This window comes from Jaculus jaculus, chromosome 14 (genome assembly GCF_020740685.1).
Source record: "Jaculus jaculus isolate mJacJac1 chromosome 14, mJacJac1.mat.Y.cur, whole genome shotgun sequence".
NCBI lineage: Eukaryota > Metazoa > Chordata > Mammalia > Rodentia > Dipodidae > Jaculus > Jaculus jaculus.
Window position 1 is genome coordinate 69,965,972 of NC_059115.1, and position 19,884 is coordinate 69,985,855.

General features: G+C 36.7%; 1 protein-coding gene across 9 annotated transcripts in view; it reads left to right on the top strand.

Moving 5' to 3' along the window:
* Mctp1 (multiple C2 and transmembrane domain containing 1) overlaps positions 1-19,884 on the top strand; it is a 427,275-nt gene that overhangs the window by 251,176 nt on the left and 156,215 nt on the right. For all 9 annotated transcript variants that reach the window (XM_045134043.1, XM_045134044.1, XM_045134041.1 and 6 more), the window contains 5 exons: positions 6,508-6,610; positions 8,350-8,452; positions 8,805-8,906; positions 9,295-9,369; positions 11,251-11,370. In XM_045134043.1, the coding sequence (XP_044989978.1) occupies positions 6,508-6,610; positions 8,350-8,452; positions 8,805-8,906; positions 9,295-9,369; positions 11,251-11,370 (503 nt within the window). The remainder of the gene's footprint in view (positions 1-6,507; positions 6,611-8,349; positions 8,453-8,804; positions 8,907-9,294; positions 9,370-11,250; positions 11,371-19,884) is intronic.

Sequence of the window (19,884 nt, forward strand, 5' to 3'; positions counted from 1 at the left end):
CAAGTTTACATGGCTCTTAGTTCTTAAAGTGTGACACACATATCTCTGAAGACCCCCAAGACAGTTTCAGAGATTTGTGAAGCCAAAACTGTCTTATAATAATATTGATATAATGTATTTTTCACTCTTATTCTTTCACAACCATATGATAGAGTGATAATGTTTATCTCTCTCATGTTAACATCATGTAGATTTATTATTATAATTGATCGTACACTGATAACATTTTAATAGTCCTTTTCTAAATTTCTAAAATGGCAATTGTGTTATAACACACATAAAAGCTCTTGAGATCTACAACTTTTTAAGCAATTTATATTTTATAAATGTGTAAGAACTGCTACTGAAGGGCTGTGGTTCTCAGCCAAGGAAAAGGTGATGTTGCCTCTTGAGTGTTCAAATCATTTTTTGAGGGTATTTTTCTTGCCACTGTCATTAGGGAGCCCTTCTAGTGTTTGTAGCTGGGAGTTGGGTATACTAAATACCCTACTAAGAATTAGACAATCTTATATAATGAAACTTGACTCAAGACTTGGATGAAATCTAAAATCACATGTGATTTATTCAGGTCTTGGCAATGGCAGCCATTTTTGCAGACTGCATACTAAAGACCTCCAGGTAACGTCCAGGCATTCCATGACCTGGTCCTGTCACTTCTCTGAAATTGTATACTAACCGCCCACTGCTCATTGTGCTCAGGTATCAGAGTCCCTGAGTTCTCTGAGTTCTCTGAACTTTTAGTCTACTTTGCCCCACTTTCAGGATCTATTTTCCCTGGATATCTTTTTGGTTACCGCTCCACTTCCTTCAGTCATTTGCCTAGACCTCTTCCCCACAATGAAGCCTATGCAAGTGAGTGAGGGAGGAGATGTGGTCTGACACATTGTTGGCATCCGATAAGTATTTGCTTAATAATACAATGTGTGGTTGTAGTATAAATAATTTCCTATTCAGTCTTCCTTTATTGCAGAATTTCCATATTTATATTAAAATTTACAGTGACATATGTGGTCAACTTTTTTTAAATTTTAAGGTGCTAAGGAAGCAAGATAAAATTCTCAATATGAAAAATGAATATGAAATATGAATATGAATATGAAAATTCTCAAATGAAAAATTAGATTTAGGAGGTTGAGTCATGATTTTCAAAGCGTCGAATTTTCCTCCATCACAAAACCTGCTTCATGACTTAGTGAGAATAGAGAAGCCCCATTATTATTACTCAGCTCAGACTCAGACCCAATGGGGACTTAGTGGAAAGAGTGTCAATTAATGTAATTCGACCAATCAGGTGTTTAAAATGTTTAGGTCAGTGAGTGAGAACCCTAAGGTCAAAGCCCCATCTCCAGTGGTAAGGAAAATTGGAACATGTCTTAAATGTCTGTTGACTTTCGCTCTGATCAACCCTATAGAATTAACACAGCTGAAGCATTGTTACATGTCATAATTGAAATTCTGCTTTGCATAAAGGACAGATGGCAACCTCAATTACAATTTTTAAAAAGATTAAAATATAGTCACTTCAAGTAGGGGCAACTGAGGAAAATAAACCAAAGAGAATAATTTGTGCAAGGTCATTCCAAATGAAAGGCCTCCCTGGGTGTGGATTGCTCTCCACGCTACTGAAAGCCTTCTGCGTTTGCAGAGATGTGTCAACAAAGAGATGATCAGTAGGTCCCTCTCACCTCCCACATTTTTATTACACACCACATCCAACAATCTATGCCACCTGTCAGCAGCAGAACGGCCCTAGACAAAGCCTACTCTTGATGGATCAGGATTAGCTCTCCATTCCAGGAGGAAGAGCATCATTCCGTATCATTTGGGTGACTTTCATACTCCAGCTAGTAGTTGGAACAAACTGAAGTCATCCATCTGCCACAAATCAGGTAGAAAGTTTATGAGGGATGGAGGGACGTGCAGATTTTCCCACAGCTCTCTATCAATATGTCAGTGTTGTGACCCCAAAGAACAGGGACGAAGAGGAGAGGAGTAGACATTCTCGACCCCCTATTGAATCGATGGGGCTGTTTTCAATAATTTTTTAAATGCCCATTAGAAACAATTCTAATATTTGTCTTATTATTGTAAAAATGGATTTACTAGAAAATAATAAAGTAATAGGTTATATGCTTTGATATTAGTTGTATATTTGGTTTTATGATATAGGGTGAAAGAATCACTGTCAACTGCCTTGGGAGACTTCTCCTCCCCCATCAAAAGTGCACAGGAAGTGAAAGCCTGCAGTGTTTAACTAGATGATGGGTAAACACCTCAGTCCTAAGATAACAGTTTTAAGTATCTATTTGTAGCACTTAGGTCACACCTTTCTAGATTTTTGTTTGTTTGTTTTGCATAGACCATTTCAAAGAGATAAACGAGTAGATTTGAACTAAGTATTTCCGAATACAAATTGTCGAAGTCCACAATTTGTGTGTCACTCTCCACGCTGTTGACGAGAGATGTGCAGTTGCTGTATGTCTCAAGGGTCATCTAGGGAGAAAAGCTCCCTGCTTCCTTTCCCTTTTCTGTCTTAAAATTATACAAGCATGCGCTCCCTTCTCCTCTCTCCCTTTGCACTTTTCACTCCCCTTTATTACCGTACTTACAAGCCTGCATTATAAATGTATATTTGCATGCCTATCGTGCCCACTAAATTGTGCGTGCCTTGAGAGCTCAACTATGTCTTAATCATACTTACAATTCTGGGGTGAGCAGAGCTGGCATTCAATAAGTAATGAATGCTTCAAAAGGCCTTCCTATTTCTCTCTAGAAAAGTGTCAACATTGAAAATTGCTATATTCTCAAGGAAGGCTAAGATTCTCTCCTAGCTGTCATGGCAGTTAAAGCAATCTGCACTAGGGCTCCAACCTTCCCTCAGCCCAGCAGCAGTGTCTGTCTTTCTTCCAAACCAAATTCTCTGGTATCATGCATTGCTGTGGAGAAAAATAGACACTATCACCACAATGACTGGTCATGGCGGAAAAACCCATTGTTATCCACAGGTGTGCACTGATGTTATGGCAAAAAAAAAAAAAAAAAAAAGAAAGTGAGTGAGAAGAAGTTAAGCGATTATATAACTTATCCATTTATATTATAATTTGTCAAAAATGATCAGAAATAAACTATGCATCAACACTGGGCACTGTCCTCATTTCTTGTACCTCTAGCCACTTGGTATTGAATGAGAACATCACAGAGAACGGCTGGTGTCACTTCCAAGCATCTTGCAGAATATAGTACACGTAAGCTATCAGCATTCCATTCCATAAGCAGCTCAGGTGGTCTCAGCAAGCAGAGAGACATATCACAAAATCTAAGTGGAATGATAGAAGGATGAGACGGGAGAATAATTAGGAGATAATTTATGGCGAGGCCCATCACTAGTATTTCTCTGATTGTTTCTGTTTAAGTGGCAGATAATCAAGCCTGAAAAATTTAGAAACTGGAAAGCCAGTCACTTAAAGCATCATTTAGCAAGCCAAGTAAACACATTATGTGGAGGCACTTCCTTCAAAATAAAACTGCAGTGTATGCATTCTAGTGCTAAATTTATAGAATTTGATATTCTACTTTGCTATTATTTTGTTAGAAATTGCTGATGGTTTTTAATTGCCTGTGATCACACAGCAGCAACAGAATACCTTCAAAATTAATAAAAAATGATGTGAAATGTGACCTGGTATTGACATCTACTTCTCATACTACAAAAGGATAACTTTTTAGAAAAGAAAGGTGAATATAAACTAAACATAAACTTTCCTGTTCTCTCTCTGCTTAAATTGTCTTCTTGTCAGATTCTAGAGATAAACAGATTGCATCCCTTGCTGAATGTTTTGTCTTCCTCACTCCTGTTCCCAAATGAAATAAGGTCTAAGTTCAGTGAATTGTTTTCCATCTTTAAATACTATCAGAGCATGTTAGCTTATTCAACATTAATATCCATAAATCGCGAAGATTCTACCTTTAAATATACCCAGAGTTGAACCACTTTCCACTTCCTGTATTATTAGAACAGCTTTGACTTTTTTTCTCTACCTTGTGCATTGCATATTCTCTCTCGCTCACTCTCTCTTTCCTTCCCTCCCTCCCTCCTCTCCTCTCCCTCATTCCTCCTTTATTCTTTAAAAAAAAAAAAAAAAGCTATCATGTCATATCACAACCCAACTCAAAAACTATCTTGCCAGGCATGGTGGCACATACCTTTAATCATAGCACTTGGGAGGCAGAGGTAGGAAGATTAATGTAAGTTCAAAGCCACCCTGAGATGTCATAGTGAATTCCAAGTCAGTCTGGGCTAAAGTGAAGCCCTACCTCACAAAAACAAACAAACAAAAAGGTTATCTTATATCATTCCGCAACTCAAATTCCTCCACAGTTTCCTTGTTCCTTTGAGAGTGAAGCCAAGTTTTTCACAGCCCTATCCCATCCTCATCGCTGCCTGTCATCTGTGCACACGCCCTCAAGGCATTCCTCCAGATCATTGGCTTTCTGGATATTTCTGGAAGTACCAGGTACAGTGGCTTTTCTGGCCTCTACAGGATGTGTTCTTCCTAGTAAACCAAGGTTCACTGCTTTGCTCTTTCTGTACCTTATCTTTATGCCACTTGGCTACCAAGACCTTTTCTGTAGCCCATCTGAAAATTCTGTGTACACACCAATGTTCTCCATCACCTTTCCCATCACTTTCTACCATAGTACTTGTAACTGGTGGCAGTGTGGAATGTCCTTATCTTCCTCCTCAGTGTATTGAAGATAACAATCATTTGTTTACTGTTTTATACACTGCTATTTCTCCGAATTATAAAACATTGTCAGGTACACGCTAAGGCAAGGAAAGTTTGTTACGTATATTAATCTACAATTAGAAGTAACTGCTTTTTTCCACATTTGTTGCCTGCTGACTGCTACAATATGGCCATGTTACAAGAGGAGATCTTGGCTAGAAGCTTGACTATAAATACACATCAAGTGCTGTTTCTACCTGTGCTGTTATTCTGGTATCAAAATTTTGTGAAAGTTATTGATGTGTCAGTAAAGCATTGCAATGTGTTTTAATGAACAAAATCTTTTCCGTATGATCTTCCATGGTATGCATGGAACTGAGGGTAATAAAGGTAAGTAAAAGTAGAGAGATTCAGTAAAGTTGGGAGAAAATACAATAGCAGTAGTATTAGTAGTAAAGTTTTCACCATAGCTTGAAGATTCCCAGTTCTCAACTATTTGCTGAAAATGATTCTCAAGACTACATTGGGAAAACTATCATAATGTTAAATTTTGCTGTTATCTTGGATTCTATTACTATTGAACTGATATACATATATTAAAGCTTGCTAAACATAAGATTAATAAGTTAAAAGTGAGTCAGAGTCTGCATAGCTCATCTGAAATATTATACTATAGAAAGTAAATACACTGCTGCATGTGAATACATTGTTTATCTGTCACCGATAGCTAATAAATTCCTCCCCATTAAAATTTAATTGAAATTTTCAATGATATTTATGCTTTCCCATGAGTGTAAACCACTGTGACTACAATTCACAATGCATTTAAAACAATTATTCTTTATCATTAAAGTTAATAATATGCACATTAACCTCTTATGTAGTCTAAATCAATATTGTAGTTTAAAAGATATGACCTCTGGACAGCTTTGTCTAAATATTGATTTCATTGTCATTTGTATAAGGTATCAAACAAATTACATGCTGCACTAATATCATTAATGCTGGCCCCACAGAGCCTCTCACTTTATGGGGTCTTATGATACAGGACACGACATTAAAAGAAAAAGATATCTTGAGAACATCAGGAAACATAATTTGCCGAATGGACAAGACAGGACTGTGGCATTGAGGAGTCACTGTAAACAGATGACAACTTCCAAATCTTTTCTTTGCAGTGACTATGAAAAAACACAGCTCATTACAATGCAGATTAGTTGTGGTGTTAAGCTTCAAATGGCAGAATTTTTCAACCTCTGAAGGTCTCCTTTTCCTTCTCATGAGTCTACAGCTATCTCAGAAAAGGCAACTCAACAACAGTCAGCTCAAAATGTTATAATTCTTTAATAAGCAAAATTTTCTCAGAATAAACTTGCTTTAAAAAAATCCCTATTTCAATGTACTAGTATACATACAGAAAACAGATCAAGTGCCTGTATGTTTCAAATGGCCATACTAGAATTAAATAAAAACTGATCTAGGCACATCTGCATGATTGACAGCCATAGTATTATTTCTGGTTTTTTTTAAAAAAAAAAAAAAACAGAAATTCCAGTTCTATCGTTTGGTCTTAGGTTCTAAGTCACCCCAAGCCACACCAGTTACGAATCTCATCCAGTGACATCTAACTGGTTTGCTGAGATTGCTATTTAATTTACTTTTTAGGCTTTTACTTTTTGTTTACTATAACTTTTTTTGGAAAGGAGATATGGTTGTGATCATGATAATGCGAACATGGGTGTTATATATACTAAAAACGTTCTCCCTAAATCTTTTGTAGGCAAAAGTGACCCATTTTGCGTCATAGAAGTGAACAATGATAGGCTGCTAACACACACTGTCTACAAAAATCTTAATCCTGAGTGGAACAAAGTCTTCACGTTGTAAGTAGCTATGGCCTTGAGCTTATTTTAGAACTGGCGTGAAATTATATTTTATTTTCAGATGTGCGTGTGTGTGTGTGTGTGCTTCACTGAATGAACATCCACAGCACATCTGTCATGCCTTTGCCAACAGCCCTGAATTTCACAACCCTACCTTCCTGGAGAGTGAAACCTGGGGAAAGAGTAGGCCATTTCTCCTTGTTCACAGACATTTGTTTTTTAACTGTGCTTTTCATGTGAGGTGACTAAGGGTTTTGCTCCCATCAACGGAATCTCCATACTGCTTCTTCCTTTTCTACGTGCTATTGAAATTCTTCCCAATTGCATTGACACCAAAGAGGACAAAGCTCTATTTGTTCCATTACTGAAATCAGCAAACAATCCAGTCTCAAATTCGGCAGATGCTTCAGTATGGGTTTGTTTCATTTTAGCACAATAAGAATATAAAGTATTGTCCTAGATCCCACAACAACCTTTGAGTTAGTTTTCCTCTTGTTTTAAAAGGTTTGTAAATCTTTTCAATCATGCTCTGTGAAAGCTGTCGATGCTACACTATAGTGCCTCCTAAGTTCCCCCTTTTTTAAATAAAACTGGGCTGTAGAAAATGAACTCAACAAAGGAGAACTCTCCAAAAGAAGTCCTTAACAGTTTTCTAACATAGTTTTATTTTTTGTACATGAAAAACTGCTAAATTCCTCATTAATTCCTTGTAATGTCTCTGCTTAAGAGCCAGTAACTAATCAGCCTTAATTATCTAACCAATTTATTTTTAAGGAATTCCACATTTTTATGAGATGAAAGCCCAGTCAGGAGACATGCTGTCCTAAGAAGGTTGTGGAGAGTGTTTTTCTCTAGAATACATAATTGAATGAATAGGTTTGATTATTATCAAAGCGATTAATTGATTGTGCCTTAATAAAGCCCTTTCTCTCATGGAGTTGTGATTTTTTTCAGTAATGAACATATTCATTTTTTTGTTTTCTCCTAATTCATGTTTCCTTGATAAATAATTTGATCAGAAAACAAATGTTGCCAATAATTCGCATTTATTCTTCCAGAAGCAAAAAATATATAAAGAGCTCACACACATTTTTTTTATTATTATTACTACATGTTGTCTTTGTAATGTAAGGGGACGTTACTTAATTTCTGAGTCTCAGGGTGGTACAATAGCTGTAAATGCTACATGTTCTCCATCCTGCTTCCTGGGTTTGAGCATTCTCACTATAAAACCTAACAGAAACCAAGACCCTATCTGGTGAGAGCATTAAATAAAAAGGAGATGTCTTGTTATTATCAAAAAACTAATAATACTTACCAAAATATACAGAGACTTGCAGATATCAAACCTGTTAATGTTTGATGTGGGTACTATGAGAATGCCATAATTTATTGTCATAATAAGATGATAGAAACACCTAAAACTTACCAAGGTTACTTACTGATGTTCTGTCAGTAACTTACTCTTTGCCCACCCTGATGGAAAATGATATTTAACTTAACAAAAAAAAAACAAAAACACTTGAAATTATAATGATTTAGGAAAATAGCAGCCTCACTTTTGTATTCTAAGGTGCATTATGGGAAATTCTGTCAGACATCAAGCTACCCAAATATGTGGTTGCAAAAATCAAGCATAAACGTACACAATCAACGGGAGCCATCTCAGATTTCAAAGACATTCTAGCACTTGCATCCTACTGATGAAATATTTCTCCTTGTGTGTGTTTGTTATGCAGCAACATTAAAGACATCCATTCCGTTCTCGAGGTGACGGTTTATGATGAAGACCGTGATCGAAGCGCTGACTTTCTGGGCAAAGTTGCTATACCACTGCTGTCTGTAAGTTTAATTCACCTGACACACCGGTCTGTGTTGCTTTTGCTCAAGGAAAAAGAGAAGAAGGAAGGAAAAAAAAAAAAAAAAACTCAGCGTTATGTCTGTCATTTCTCAACCAAGGTCTGTAATAAGAACACTAAAAATTTTAACATACTCAATTCACGGCCATGTTGAATCCCATGATAGTTAATTTTTCCTGACAGACTTGATCCTGGTAATGAACAGGTACTTGTCAGAATTGCCACAGTTGTTTTGGGTTCTCTGTCAGTTTCAGCAGCTGGGGGTCAAAGGTCACCGAGGGAGTGTATTCAGTGGAGACCGCGAGACAGACGGCTGTCATGTCCTTTTCCCACAGATTCAAAATGGTGAACAGAAAGCCTACGTCTTGAAAAACAAGCAGCTGACAGGGCCAACAAAGGGCGTCATCTATCTTGAAATAGATGTGATTTTTAATGCTGTAAGTCTTAACTTTGGCTTTTTTTGTACTGCTAAAGAGTTCAGTTTCATGAAAGCTTTTGTTCCTGATTTGTAGAGAATTTCTGTCATTCCTCATTTTCTCTAAACCTTGATGTGTCCTGGAGAATACGCTTCTGCCCCTGCCTGGCACACCCTCACTTGCTGTGCTAGTGGGCGACTGGCTGCGGCTACGGGCGGGCTCTGGCCACTGCCCGCCTGCCTGCGAGAGGGAAGGGCATGCATATGCAACTGTATACATTTATATCTTATCAGCGCCGCAGCCAGGCCCTGGAAAGTTTTAGAAATTACTGAAAATTGAACTGCGTGAAAAACTTGTAAACATTTGTAATATATGAATCCATAACAGACACATATGTTGATGTATATAGGTGAAAGCCAGCTTACGAACATTAATACCCAAAGAACAGAAGTACATTGAAGAGGAAAACAGACTCTCTAAACAGGTAAAAAGCAAGGAAAGATTAATCCCTCCGGGAAGGCTTTATTATGCCTGTGAAACATCTGAGTAAATTCAAATAAATCTTGGAGGTGTGGAGGGAGGGCAAAGGATGGAATTTTGGATCATCTACTTATTGAAATGGCTTGTTGTTTTCCCTTTCTTTCTTTTCCTCTCTTCCTTTCTTGAAAAGATCAAACAAGGACAATACCAAACTAATAAATTGGATGGGGGTGGTCAGAGAAGAAAGGGGATACTGCAGATGCAGCATCTAATGGATACGTAGACATGCATTACTGAAAGAATGATCATTTTGAACATAAAATACGATTTCATTGTCATAGAGTGTGTAAGTGAGAACACCAAAACCTGAGGTTAAATATATTTGCAGACCACCCACAGGTATGATATGCAGGTGTGTGTGAAACAAATAATGGTCTTCCCTCTAATCCACTGAAAGGGGCTCCATCTTTTAAGGAAAACCTTCCTGCTAATTAGATTTTTAACTGTAATCTGTTAGAAAAGAACATTCATGACATTCTTTACTCAGGAAATAAAAAAGTCAAAGAAAAATCGAAATTTTTTTTTTTCCTGTCATGAAGGAGTTTTAAGTTAAGCTTTATCTCTACCAATTATAATTTTAAAAATAGTTGCTATCTAGTTAGGAAAAAAAGTGCTACCTATCTCTCTTAAAAAACATTTCATCCAATGTACAGAGTTAAACAAAAGTGAATTACAACATTAAATGTGCTATAAAATGTACTGAACATGGGAATATTTGACAATTTTCTGTGCCATTAGAAACCTGAAAATATTTTTATTTTTAATTTAATAAATTCACCACAAACAGGGGAATTTTTCAGTGTTTAGAGACAGCATGTATATTACAAATGAAATATCTCAATAGAAATACACATTTATTTATCCCCAATTATATATAAAAATTATAAAATTTGCTCTTGAAAGCTGATAGGAGCCAAAAAGGAAAACCTACGGGAAGACTCTTGGTTTTGCCTAAATGGGATTTCAGTTTTAGGAACTTGTTATAACTAGTATGTACATATGTGCATCTACCTAACAAGCGTGGACTGTTTACCATACAACTCAGTAACTTATATAATCACTTCTTTGAAATGCCACACAAGCATTGAAGTATATTTGAGTTAGCAAAATATTAACCTACAGATATAGGATTATTCTAACTATTAATGTATCTGACTATAATTGTTTTTGAACCACATGAATGCATTGACTATTCTTATTGTCGAAGTCAAAGGCAGGGTTTGTTTTAAATTTAAACCATATTAGTTCTCATATGTCTTTTTTTAATTATAGATTTTGTAAGGCACTTTGTTACTATAAACTTTTTCATAATAGTAAAATGATAGCAAAGCAATTAGAAAATTTAGTTATACTGAATGTAGAAGAGATAGAAAAATGGAGAGAGAATAATTATTATAAGAAAGGAAGAAATAACATTTTAGGGAGCAATACTTAATGGGTTTTTCTCTGACTAAATCAAAACATTCCAAGGTATCCAATTTACTCTGAAATATCTTGAAATTAAGATATTTAATTGTAAAAACATAAGGAGATTAGAGCTCAAAGATTTTTAAAGTCCACACAGTATAAAAAACAATTTTTCCCTTCTGAGTAAAGGTGTCCAACTTACATAACAACATTATTTTTAAAAAATCAAGTTAGCTAAGTAGTTGTTCTTAGAAGTCAGTCTTTTCCACTTTCTCCAGAGGTTCTTCTTCTTCTTCTTCTTTTTTTTTTTTTTTTTTTTCCATTTGTGAGTCAAATTGCCTCATATCTTCTTGTGGCTTTGAACATTTGGAATTTTGAAATTTACAATAAGCTAATAGTATTTTTGTTCTCCGGACAGCTACTCCTGAGAAACTTCATCAGAACGAAGCGGTGTGTCATGGTGCTTGTGAGCGCGGCATACTATGTGAACAGTTGCTTTGACTGGGAGTCACCCCCAAGGAGTCTTGCTGCTTTTGTGGTACGTTCAAGCCTGGGTTACTTACACTGTTGTTCATTAAGTTCAGTAACCACAGCTCCATGTTTCTGTGACTATAGTAACAGTTGTGTTGATAAGGCCATTTTAAAACTCCTATTTTAAGACTTAACTGGACAGATTTGCTGTGGGCAGGAACCTGATGGATTGTTCAAGGTCTGAATCCAAGAATATATCCTCCCCCCTCCCCAAATTTCCGGAATGTAAGGCATCTCAGCCAATGTATAATTTTCCTTGTGACACTTCAAAAGTATAATTTTGCATATTGCATAATTCCAGATCTCAATAGAAGAGCCAAGAAAAGTCCTCAGTGTGAAAAAATAATAATAGTAACAGTCTTGACCATCCTTGCTTTGATTTTATTCATTCCCTAAGGGCTTTTTTTTTTTTTTTTTTTTTTTTTTTACAAGCTATGAACATCATTGGCAGTAGAATGCTGGTTGGTGATACTTTAATACATGAGTCAATTGGAAGTAGATGCGACCTATTTAAGAAGTGTTTTATTGTGTCTGAGGTTTCCAGCTTTTAAAAAGTCACAAGTGAGAATCGGATCGACCCAAATCGTCCTCTAACAAGGTTCATCGTGCACCCTTTTACTCTGATTATTTAAAAACTGCTGATGAGACCAACTGGCAGAGCTAGAAAAACCCAAAAAGATACTTCCCCTGAGCGAGAGCTGGGATTTTCTGTTCTCGTGTTATTTTTGCCTGTTCGGTATTTGAGTTGAAGCTTAAGTGGACTTCGTCTTTTGAAATGCTTTATTTTCATGTTTGTTAGAATATAAGTACCTTATGCTTTCTTATAGTTGCCAGTTTTTGCAAAATAGGACTTTATTATGAGATTGCACAAGAAGAGCCTTAATTATAGTAGCAAACCAAGACTTTCGTCTCACCACTCAAATGAGTGTTTGCACATGCGCTCAGTACTTTGTGCCCTATCCTCTTAGGCCTTGCATGGGACTTTCATAATGTCTGAACACAAGACAAAAATGACGCATGTCCCTTTGTTTTTAGGTAACCAGAAAGTTAGGCAGTCTGCTACCCATTGACATATTGTTGTCTTCTTAAAAAAAAAAAAAAAAAGTAATTATAATCATCATTAAGTTAAAAAAAATCTCTCCCTCTGTCATTTCTCACTTAGTAGTTCTCTGGTATAATAAATATATTGTGGTACTGTTGAACAAACTTCATTCTGAGTTTTCACTAGCGCAGGGTATTCTGAGGCTAAGAAAAAATAATATTGCATTTCTGTATATTCCTTGCATTGCTTCTGAACTCTCTAAGGCCTTATAATTGCAGTAAAATTCTAGTGGAAAGGTAAGCAGCCCTTTTTGATTCACTGCTTTGAAAGCCATTTTCCACAGCAGTTGTTGAAACTTGAAAACAAAAACAAAATGTATATAATTATATTGTTTGCTCAGGAACATTCATTGCAGAGTGTTAGATAAGTCTGTATACACTCCTGGCTTCCAGAAGTCACTTGCAAAACGAATTCAAGATGGCAGCGCCTTCTCACCCTCTCCTCTGACTCTATTTTAATGCCACCAGAATTCTGAGAAACATAGGTCCATGCCCATGTTAACTTCCTGTGACTTCACTGGAAGGGAGCAAATCACTGGAAAGAAATGTAATAATATCTCCCTTAGCTGGTGGCCAGCTTAGAACAGATTCAGTCCCAGGAAACACAAGATGAACTCGATAGGCTTGCACAGAAAGGAGACCAAGCATAATGAAGATAGCCATGTACCACAATGTAAATACGTGTTAAGACTACTTTCAAGAAATAATAATAATAACTGTTCCACTGGTGGAAAAAAAAAAGAAGTGCTAAATTACATTCTGTTAAAGGTGACTGAAATAATGAATCACAAAACCAAACTCAGTTATAGCGACTTGAACTGGGAGGTCCTTTGGCTAAGAACCGTTCCTTTTTCATGCTGCGCTCCTGCATCACCTGGAGAAAGGGAGGCGTGACTAAGCACCTGGTAGAAAGGGGTGACTAAATCAGTCATTAAGTCAGTTACCCAGTCGGTCACTCTGATATATTTTTCTTTTAGTATAGAACTTGTTCTTCAATAACATGAGATAAATAAGGTCTTGGTCTAATAAAGCTAGGTATTAATTCATGATAGAAATGGATGGAGACTGTTGTAGCAATTTTCCCTGTAGTTTCCATTTTAATGTAAACTATTCCATCATCCCTTTCAACATCCATTTAATCCCGGTTTAAATTCTGATATAAAAAGATTCAGATGTCCATAGTAAGAAGTAATAATAAGTACTCCCTTTGTGCCAAAGAACTGTTGTTCACATATGAATTAGTGAAAAATGCTTTTGTGCATTTATGAATTTAATATTCCCAATAACTTCTTTGGTATGTACTGTTATTTGTATAGTGTACAGAGTAAGAAACTGAGGCACAAAAAGTTAAGAAACTTTCAACTCAGACAGTAGGTTTTCTTTTCATGGGTGAATTCAAAATAGATACTTTTTCACTGTAATGTCATAATTCAGAAGGAAAAACTTTGTATGATTTTTATTCTTCTTATAGATACTAAATGAGGATTTAAATATGAAATGATTCAAATATCTCGTTGCAGAGCCAGAGCCTTTTCAGTGCAATACATCGAAAAGAACTGCTTTCCATTAGGAGAGAATGAGCAGCACCCATTGTCAAAGACATATTGTTCCCATCATGCCCTGTCGATGGTTCATGGGTCTATTATTATAATATTGGTTCCACTTGGCCCACTTTTTCAAAACTGCAGCTGCCTCGTGGAGGACATGCATTTGTACCATTATGTGGCTTGGTTTTAGGCCCAGATCAAGAAACTTTATAACGTTTAAGTGAATTTTTTGTCTATTCCATCTTGGTTTTCTTTTCTGATTTATTCTTCAAGAGTAAATGTAGAAGAATCCTGAAATCAAAAGGAACAAAAACACGAGTCATTTTTGCATGTTGGTGTCTCTGAACTCAGGGAGCAGGGGACCGCAGCAGTTCGGGTGCGGGCACAACCCCACCTGTGTGCTGCGGAGGCTCACGGGCAGCTGACAACAGAGGCAGGGGTAGGGCAAAAAGTAAGCAAACATGTTTCTGAGAATGGCCTTGTTTTTGAGTGCTGTGAATCCGATTTTTAAATTTTGAGATGAATATTATTTATCTAAGAGCAAAGTCATGCATGTATAGTGCAGAAGGTGTTGCTTGTCTTAGGGAATCATCTTATTGTGGACCTGAAAATGTCTCATAAATTGAGCCTAATTTCCATCAGGCTCTTGACCAGACATTTGTGTTCTTATGGATATCACTCGGTAAAAAGAAAGAAATGGAAAAAGAAAAAGAGAGAGCGAGAACACATTCTCTCTTTCTGGTACTGTCATTTCTCACTGTAATGAGCACAAAAATAATTGGACAACTGAGCTATCAGTAAAAGGACACACTTCAGTGTGCATCAAAGAATTATTTTACAGGACAAACTTTAATCTTTAAATGTGATTGTAGATAATTTGTGGTACCATCTGTCCATTTGGAATTGTTTTAGCCTTTTCTGTCATTATACAGTAAGTGCCGCTGTGTTTAACATTAACATTTGATATTTTACACATTTAATTTCTGTTCTGCTGTGTGGTCCTTGGGGAATGGAGTGCTACTGCTACATGAGAGAGACAAAGTATTGATCAGTTAACATTTCAGCTACATTTATGTATGTCGCAAAATTAATGAAAATGCCAGACAAAAATGTCAGAGTGCACAAAAAGGTAGAATTTAAATTTGGTACTTTAATGAAAAGTCTTAAGATGTGCATTATCAAAAATGTCCTCTTGCCTTTAAAGCACACTTTCTAACAGAATAACTAAAAGGAGACACACGTCTTTTACTTAGAGGAACAATGAACATGAATTATGAAGAGATGTCAACTCCTCAAAGTACCTTGTGTTCCAAAATGGCATGTTTGAATGCATGACTGTTAGTCATAAAACACATTGGTTTCTATTCATATCTGGAGAGCTACTGGATTCAGCCCTCTGTTCTGACCAGCCAGAGGCAAGCTTCCTACTGAGGTTCTGTCCTAGGTTTCCCTTGGTGTCCATCTGTCTTGGTGTGTGTGTGTGTGTGTGTGTGTGTGTGTGTGTGTGTGTGTGTGTGTGTAAAAACACTAAATCATTGAGGATACTCTAGTTCATTCCTCATTCCTTTCTGGGTCCTTATCAGAAGCTTGGTTTTCTGCTGCCTCCAGATAATTTGTCTTCCCTCTTTATTCAGTCCCCGTTTTAGTACAACGTTACACGTGGGATCTCAACTACCCTCAAAAATGCTAGAAAAAATGACAAAAAGCAAGGGTGATGCATGCAAAGAGTGACATGAAGGAGGTCTGTGTAGCCAAATGTCTTAAAATAAATGGAGGAACCGCAGGCCAAAGAGAAGGAAGCGAATCAGTCGGGTGGTGGATCTGTAATTCAGTGCCCTGAAGGAAGACAACAGACATGTCAGTGGACTTGACTCTGAACCTCCTATGGAAAAACTCCACTCCCATTAAACACCATCAGAGTTTTTCTAAAAGTTAGTACAGACATAAAGACATTTTAAGTGGTCTTTATGACTAGTGACTAAAAGGTGAACATTGCATAAAACAGAAATATCAGTGTGCAAACAAAGACATCACCTGTCTTAAAATCTTACCTTTAATATTACTGACTAATGAAATGATGGGTCATTGTGCTAGACATATTGAAAATCAACTGGCCTTTCATTGGAGAATCTTACCAAATACCAGTAATACCACACCATGTTAAGTACAACAATTTTGAATATATTTTTGTAGGAGCTTTTGCTTTTAATTTTGATTGCCACAATTTTTTTCTTAGACCTAACAAAAACGTTGGAAATGTGCCAGATACACTGTTTTTACTTTCTCCATAACAATGAATTAGAGGGACCACTGAAAATCAAAGAGATAAGTACTAAGGCGCACACCTTTAATCCTAGCACTTGGGAGGCAGAGGTAAGAGGATCACTGTGAGTTCAAGGCCACACTGAGAGTACATAGTGAATTCCAGGTCAGTCTGAGCTAGAGTGAGACCCTACCTCAAAAAAAAAAAAAAAGAAAGAAAGAAACATTATCTACTATGGATGGTGCTGTCTTTATACTCATGAATTTTCCTAAAAATTACATAAATAATATAATTATATAAATTATATATATATATATATATATAATTATATAAATATAAATTCCAAGCTTTTATAGTTACCTTTCTTCACTTATGGTTACCCCTGAAATAAATATTTTCTAAGTTTAGGAAACAATATTTTTTATTTAATTTATACACATTTAAGCTTCAGTATATAGTCCCTTCACAAATGAGCAAGTAAGGAAAGGAAAACAACTGCATGGAGAATTCCATTGGTTTAAAAGATGATAGCCCTCAACGGTCACCTACAATTCCTTTTATAGAGTCAGGAATATTGACAGTAGGTTTTTAGTGCTATAATGTTCTTGCATGTATATTGCATACAAGCATTCTGGCAAATCAAATTAGTACTCAAAATATACCTCTTTTTCTCAAATTTCACTTATCTCAATTCCCAGAAAGAAATTATTTTCAAATATTGTCCTCAATTACCCCAAAAGTTATAAATTATGTTAAGAACTGCTTTTCACAAAACATTGCATATAAATTCTTCCAATCGTAAAAAAAAAAAAAAAGTCCCCAAAGTCATTATTTTAGAAGTAGGTAGGGTTTGAGGAATGATCGCTGTTAGCTAAAAATCAGCCCTCAAGCCTGAGACCTGTAAAAAATCACATAGTAAGAGAACAAAATGTTTCCTCAGTTCCTTTCCAAGAGTGATGCCATACTTTAGATTGAAGACTGATTTTCATGAATTGTCGGTTTTCCTTTGGTTTTGTACCAGGTATATAATGCAATACAGCCCGTCCTTAAACAACAACTTCCTTCTCTGAGCGATGCCAATGCCCCCTTTTTTTTGTTTACTTTAATAGATGTTTATTAAATGCTTATTTAGTAGATGTTTGTTTTAAGTAGTGTCTGGAGGGGAATAATCGTATAAAGCCTCAGGGTCTGTCACTCTCTGAACAATATATTCCTCCTAATTTTATTTTGTATTTACAACAAGAAGACTTTCATCTTGATGACTCGGAGTTCTCTGTGATCTTGGCACTACCTCTTTTGTCTTCTAGTGTGGGGATTAGTAGCTATCACCTAGAGGCAATTCCTTTGTGAGTGACTGACAATACAACTATTTTAATGTTTTCAAGCTATGTGTGGATGTGTGTATTATAGCAAAACACAAGTCACAAATATCACCATCACCGCCACACTGAATCCAGGAATTAACCTTTACATGAGCTTTAATGAACACAGTGACAGTCGGGGTGGTAGAGTGCATCAAAGCCTTAGGCCCGGTGTTTTTTTTCCCCCTGTGGTTGTCCGGGTATTGTCCTATTTTGCCCTACTCAACTTTGCATTAGTTGTGAGGTCTTGCAAAGACATGCTGTCCAGACCATATTTCACAAAAGAGCTAAGGATCAGAAAATAATTTTAAATAATGGATCTGAGGTATATCTGCCTGTACTCAGATTCCTAAGCCAATGTTCTTGCCCTATGAAGGCTTTTCTACCTTCAAATTTCAATTTAAATTATAAGGGACATGCCTGCTGAGAACAGAAAACCATTTTCATTGCAACATGTTATTATGTAAAGTACTTTGTAAAAGTTTAAAGGAATGAGATTATTGTGGAGTTCCTTAGTGAAATAACTTTTCTGATGTGCTATGAATTAGTCAATGTACTGTAGTCATGAGCTCACTGTCCATGTGATTTCATGCCCTTCTGCATCAAGCAAACATTAAGAAACAGGAGAAGGTCTTCTCTTATTGTTCTCTTTTAACTAGTTGTGAGGCTATACCTTAGTGATTGCACTACACTTAACTTATCAAGTGAAAACCTAATGTAAAGTGTTGTTAATGAACTTGTTCCTTTTTCAATTGTCCTGTCAAAGTCTGGCCATCATTTTATCACACTGAACATAAATTTTGGAACCCAGGGGTCAGCCTGTGCCACAGGAGTGCTATGAGTTAAGACTGCATGGCATCTTTGGTTTCTCTTGCGATGACAGAGGTCCAACACTCAGCAAGCAGTAACATTTAGAAATCAATAGCAGAGTAAAGATGTCCACACCAGTCATCAGCAGCAAGTGTCTCAGAGGGAAAACAATGCAGAGAAAACCAGAGAAGAGCTAGGAAGCACTGATGGGGAAGCACATCAAAGTGTAAACAGATACTTGGGTCAAAATAAAAGTAAGCTCTGATTTTAAAGGAAGAGTTCTTTTTAAGATTTGTATTCATTGATTTTGAGAAAAATGGAGAAAAAGAGGCAGATAGAGAGAGGAAGAATGGGCACTGCAAGGTCTCCAGCAGCTGTAAATGAATTCCAGATGCATGTGCCATCTTGGGCATTTGGCTTATGTGGGCACTGAGGAATTGAACCTGAGTCCTTTGGCTTTGCAGGCAAGTGCCTTAACCACTAAGCCATCTCTGCAGCCTGAAACCTTTCTTTTCAGTAGCAAAACATGGTTTATATTTGTTCCTAAATCAAGGCCCTTAACTTTTTTGTATCATCCTAAAGGAGAAAAATACACTTGATTTTGTAAGACAAAATAAACAGAAAGTATTTTATCTGGGAGTATTGACTTTTGGGACATCACAGATAGTTGTAGTATGTAAGATTGCTTCACTGGCCCTACTTAGAACCATCTTTGCCACATTGGCAGTCATATTGGCCCATTGAAAATATATCCTCCAAATAGGGCTTCCTATATGTTCATGGTGGTAAAATCTATCTTGGAATTTCTGTAGTGTACACAAGATGCAAATTGGTCTAGGGAAAGAATTGTTGATGACTATACTCAATTATTGACAACATTAGAGTCCATATCTAGGAAAGACTTTGCTCGGTTTGGTAGGCACTGAGATTTTTGGTCATCCTCCTTCTGGAAGCTCACATAAGGGTTTTCTTCCCTATCCCAATTCTGAGGACGCTCTGCTGTGCTTCTCCCACATGGAGAAGCGAGTGAGCACAAATGCTGCCCTCAGTAATGCATCCTCTCTCATTAGGAAGGTGTCGTGAGTGATGTCCACACATTGCCCTACATATTTATGAGTAATAGAGAATCTTTATATTCTGAAGTAAACATAATATATACAACATTTTAAAAACAAGCTTGGGCTGGAGAGATGGCTCAGTGGTTAAGGAATTTGCCTTCAGAGCCTACAGACCCAAGTTCAGTACCCACATGGAGCTAGACGCACAAAGTGGGGCATGCATCTAGAGTCCATTTGCAGGGCTGGAGGCCCTGGCATGCCACTACCTTCTCTCTCTCTCTCTCTCTCTCTCTCTCTCTCTCTCTCTCTCTCTCTTTCTCTGTCTCTCTCTCCCCCCCCCTCCTTGCAAATAAATAAATAAAAATAAATTTGAAAAAAATG